The sequence below is a fragment of the Homarus americanus genome, unplaced genomic scaffold (assembly GCF_018991925.1).
Source record: "Homarus americanus isolate GMGI-L3 unplaced genomic scaffold, GMGI_Hamer_2.0 scaffold49310, whole genome shotgun sequence".
Taxonomy (NCBI): Eukaryota; Metazoa; Arthropoda; class Malacostraca; order Decapoda; family Nephropidae; genus Homarus; species Homarus americanus.
The window spans coordinates 312,102-316,391 of NW_024735038.1; the positions used below are offsets into that span (position 1 = coordinate 312,102).

At 53.2% G+C, this 4,290-nt stretch overlaps 1 protein-coding gene across 1 annotated transcript; it reads right to left on the reverse strand.

Annotated features, from left to right (window-relative positions):
* Window positions 1-1,421: 1,421 nt before the first annotated feature.
* On the reverse strand, window positions 1,422-4,040 carry LOC121870761 (extracellular serine/threonine protein kinase four-jointed-like). The gene has a single exon (XM_042372704.1). The coding sequence runs from the start codon at window positions 4,003-4,005 to the stop codon at window positions 2,608-2,610; it is 1,398 nt and encodes a 465-aa protein (XP_042228638.1). The 5' UTR covers window positions 4,006-4,040; the 3' UTR covers window positions 1,422-2,607.
* Between the last annotated feature and the right edge of the window lie 250 nt (window positions 4,041-4,290).

Here is a 4,290-nt window from a genome sequence, read left to right on the forward strand (position 1 = left end):
GGCTGCCTTAAATCACTTGACTATCGACTCTCCAAGATGGATGGTCTTATTGTCGACGTTGGTGAGGCGTTGGCGATGATGCTGAACCCTCCCATTCACCGGTGGAGTATCCTTGGTGTGTGTAAGGGTAGAAAGGTCATCCTCAAGGAGGTTAAGTCATTGTATTTAAGTGGTTAAGTCTTCGTACTCAAGGGGTTAAACCATCGTACTCAAGGAGCTATGTCATCATCTTCAAGGGTTTAAGTCATCGTCCTCAAGGGGGTTTAGTTGTCGTCCTCAAAGGATTAAATCATAATCTTCCTCAAAGGGTAATTCATCGTCATCAGAGGGTTAAGTAATCGTCCTCAAGGGGTTAATTCATCGTCTTCAAAGGGGCTAGTTAAGTCATCGTCCTGAAGGGGTTAAGTCATCGTCCTCTTACACTTAACTTTCCGCAGGACGAACAAGAATACATATAACCCCCAGGATGGAGGACAGTCTAGAAGCGCCCACTGACTACATCATCACCCAGATCAACCAATTAGAATTAGACTCACGATTTTGCCGAGTTCACATAAGATCTCACGTAACCAAGCTGTGTCCTCCCTCATGGACGAAATTATACTTGGATTAGATGTTTCTCTCGGGGATTTATTTTATTTTTTCTTAGGATGAACAAATTAAAGTGTTGACAAAATAAGAATCTATTAGGAAATATGTCTGTCATCATCTTAGTTGAAGTTCTCCATCTACCCATTTATCTCCCCTTTCTCCCTCTTCCTTCTTTCTGTATTCCTCCCCTACCCGTTTATTTCCTGCTCTCACCCCCCTTTCTGTATCTCCCTCATTCCCCCCTCTACCCTCTACTTGTATCCCTCTCCCTACTCCATTATCTCTCTCTCTCTTACCCCCCCTCCTTCCCTCCCACCTCCTCCCCTACCCATTATCTCCCTCTCACCACCCCTTCTTTCTATAACCCCCTCCTTCCCTCCCTCTCTCTCACCCACCACCTCCCCCTACCTGGAGCAGCGGTCGACCAATGGTGGTTGCCGTAGCGACGAATGCATCCTGGGGAACGCAATTGCCTCCTGACCGATGACGAGAGACGGAATTTAGACGTGCGTGAAACAAGACTCAGCGACCATTATTTCGCCACCTGTTCGAGAAAGAATGTGACTGGTGTTGTTAACTCTGGTGGTAAAAAACGAAACAAATATAGGAGGAGAGATAATAAGGTGTTTGGTGGGTAATTTGTGAGAGAGAGAGAGAGGAAGGGAGGAGCGAGAGGCGGAGGGAGGATAAAACTGAGCGCGGCAACCGTCTTGTCTTCAACCTATAATCACGGGCCACCAACTCCGCCTGCTGCTGGAAGACTTTGCCTGCCTCCCTCCCTCCCTCCCTCCCTGAATCCAACCCCCCCCTCCCCCCCCCGACCCCCAGGAAAATATAAACCGACTCGTGGAACATTGTTGAAATTTCTTTGGTAAAAAGACTGACTGACAATCCCGGTGTTAGTTGTGTGTGGAAAGGAGAGAGGAAAAAGAGACGTTTGAAGGACAGGGTTTAAACTATACTGGGCCAAACTTGTCAATAAGCTGTTCCCGCCTTGAATTTGAGGGCCTGAGGTGGTCCACACACACGCACACACCCGCCGTACGAAACAACACATCACAACACATCCTGACTGTTTCAATACTCCATTTTTACAGGTAGAGAGCCTGCACCACACCTCGTTACGGACTAGTTCCTCTAAACAAAGACAAATAAAATGACCACCAGACAGATATTTTAAACACTGTGAAGTCCTGACGAGATGGACCCTTGAGTCGTGGAGGGTTACATAACACAGATCAAATATGAGAAGAGCTGAGTATCAGAGCTGGACCGTCTCGTGGGCAAGATGGCAACCAATCAACACACACACACACAGAGGCTTTCCACAGCTCTCCTGACACTCCGATGATGACAACCCGGGATATTCTTTTCTTTATTTCTGGCGGCCAAGACTGATTTGTTTTGTTTTTCTTGGGTTGGTGGAGGTGTGAGGTAGTGTGGTGTGTGGCCCTGGAGGTTCACATCACTGGCCACCACACTCCAGTCTTCAGCAGTCTACACCATTTAGTATTAAAGCCGTGACGTCACTACCAACACACACACACACACGCATGACGTCATCACCGATACGCATTTACGTTCAGGACCTCACTAGATGTGTGTACACTCGTAGGTCTTATTGTACACGTACACACGCACTTGACGGATGGCGAACACATGTACACGTGCGTGGGATCAGTATTGCTAATTGTGATAGGTGTATATGACTTCAGTAAGGACACGTACACATCCGTGACGTCAGCAGAGACACACACAGCGGTGTCACCCGCACGTCCACACTATAACACGCGCACCTCAGCCTGATGTGTCCTGTATATTTAGGCAGGCGTGTGGAAGCCGGGCGAGGCGAGGCGAGGTGCTCCCCGGGAGGCCATGGGCACGCCCGGCCGGAGGACACCGTGGGCGTGGCGGGCGTGGGAGCCGACGCCCACCACAATATCACAGGCCAGGAAGGCGCGGCCGTTACCGACACCTATTTTTGGCTTGGCGTAGGCTGGTGTGGTGTAGCCGGGCTCACGAGTTCATGTACATTTTTTCACACTTTGATATCTGTTTGTGTACACTCTGGAGCCGCTCGTTCAGGATCTTCACCGACTTGTCGGGAATGGGGGGGAGGACGTCTTGTAGATCGGGCTCGTGCCGTCCGAACATTTTTCGCAGGCGCTGGCCTACGTCACGGCTGGCTACAAGCTGCCGTATCTTCTCCGCCGTCGATCGCCGAAAGACGCAGAGCGCCTGCAGGAGGGAGGCGTGGAAAGTCTCGTACTTGTCGAGGAGACGATACCCGTGCAGGAGCCCAGACTCGTTGTCCAGAAACACGAGGAGGCCAGAGGCAGCGTGGCGGGCCAGGTTGTGGGCGGGCGCCTCCATCATGCTGGGGTTCCACTGCATGTTGTAAAGGTTGTTGACCACGCGGTCCAGGTTGGCCGTCAGGTAGTCAAAAATGATGAGGTCAGACCACTGGGCTAGCTCGGCCAGGGCGGCCAAGTCCCGCGGGTCGCGCTCCTCCACGTCCAGGGGGTGGAGGCGGCGCCGGGACGACCTGAGGGGCGTGGGGATGAAGGCAGGCGCCAGGCCCTCCACAAATCGGGTCATAACCACCGGCCTTTCTTCCGCCCACTGTGCCAGAGCCAGCTGGCCCCCCACACCCGCCCACTGCCACGCCCCCGCTCGCACTACGCCCAGGGCAGAGGGTGGCACGTTAGTCAGGCCCAGCAGGCGGCTAAGGTAGAAGCTGAAGATCTCGCCTTGAATCTGGTCGTAGTTCTGGCGGTAGCGACAGCAAGACTGTGTCCCATTCTCGAAGGTCAATAGGCGATTCTGCATTCGACCGCAGCCCTCCTGAAGGCGCACCACTGCCTGGCGCCGCGTGAATTTGCGCCAGTCATCCACTTCATGGTCAGGGAAACCCTTAGGGAGGGCAGCCTCCACGGCGGCGCCCCAGTACACCTCGTCCACCAGCAGCGCCGCCCCCTCCTCCACGTCCGGAGCATCATGGTCCAGCCCTCCCCACCTTGTCTGGTTGACAACGACGCTGTCGACGGTGACGCTGCTGGAGGTGGAGCCACCTGGGGTGTGGCTGTTGGCGACGGGCGGCGCCCAGGTGTGTAGCGGCGGCGTGATCCCCTGGCCGCCCTCCACCACCATACTGGCGCCCTCCACCACATCCTCCACCTGCTGCTGCTGTTGAGGGAGGGCGAGTGGCGCAGAGATGGGCGACCTGGCCAGCACCAGGGGTAAGGTGACACCGACGGCGACGCCCAGCAGGAAGGCGAGGATGGCGGCGACGAGGCAGACGAGGCGGGAGGCTCGCGGGGGGAGCGGTGGGGAGGGGAGCGGGATGCTGAGGGAGCCTGCCTCCACCTTCATGTTGTCGGGGCCCCGGCCACGGAACACCAGCCCCTCCACCATCACCCAGACCACCTCACTGCCCTCCACCCACCATCACACGACCCGCACCACCTGCAACACAACACACACTCCGAGTTAGTCATCACAACACTACACTACACACCACCATACACTGATGGTGGCCACAATAGTAGTGATATATAATGTATTATTAATCATAATTCTAACATTTAATAGAGATTTATTAATAATAATAAAAATTATTATTATTCATAAAATAATTTCAATACTACTACTACTAATAATATTATTATTATAATACTGTAGCACTATAATATCAGTAAT

Coding starts and splice junctions, on each gene's coding strand:
- LOC121870761 (XM_042372704.1), bottom strand. CDS start 4,005: ATGGTGGAGGGGCTGGTGTTCCGTGGCCGGGGCCCCGACAACATGAAG.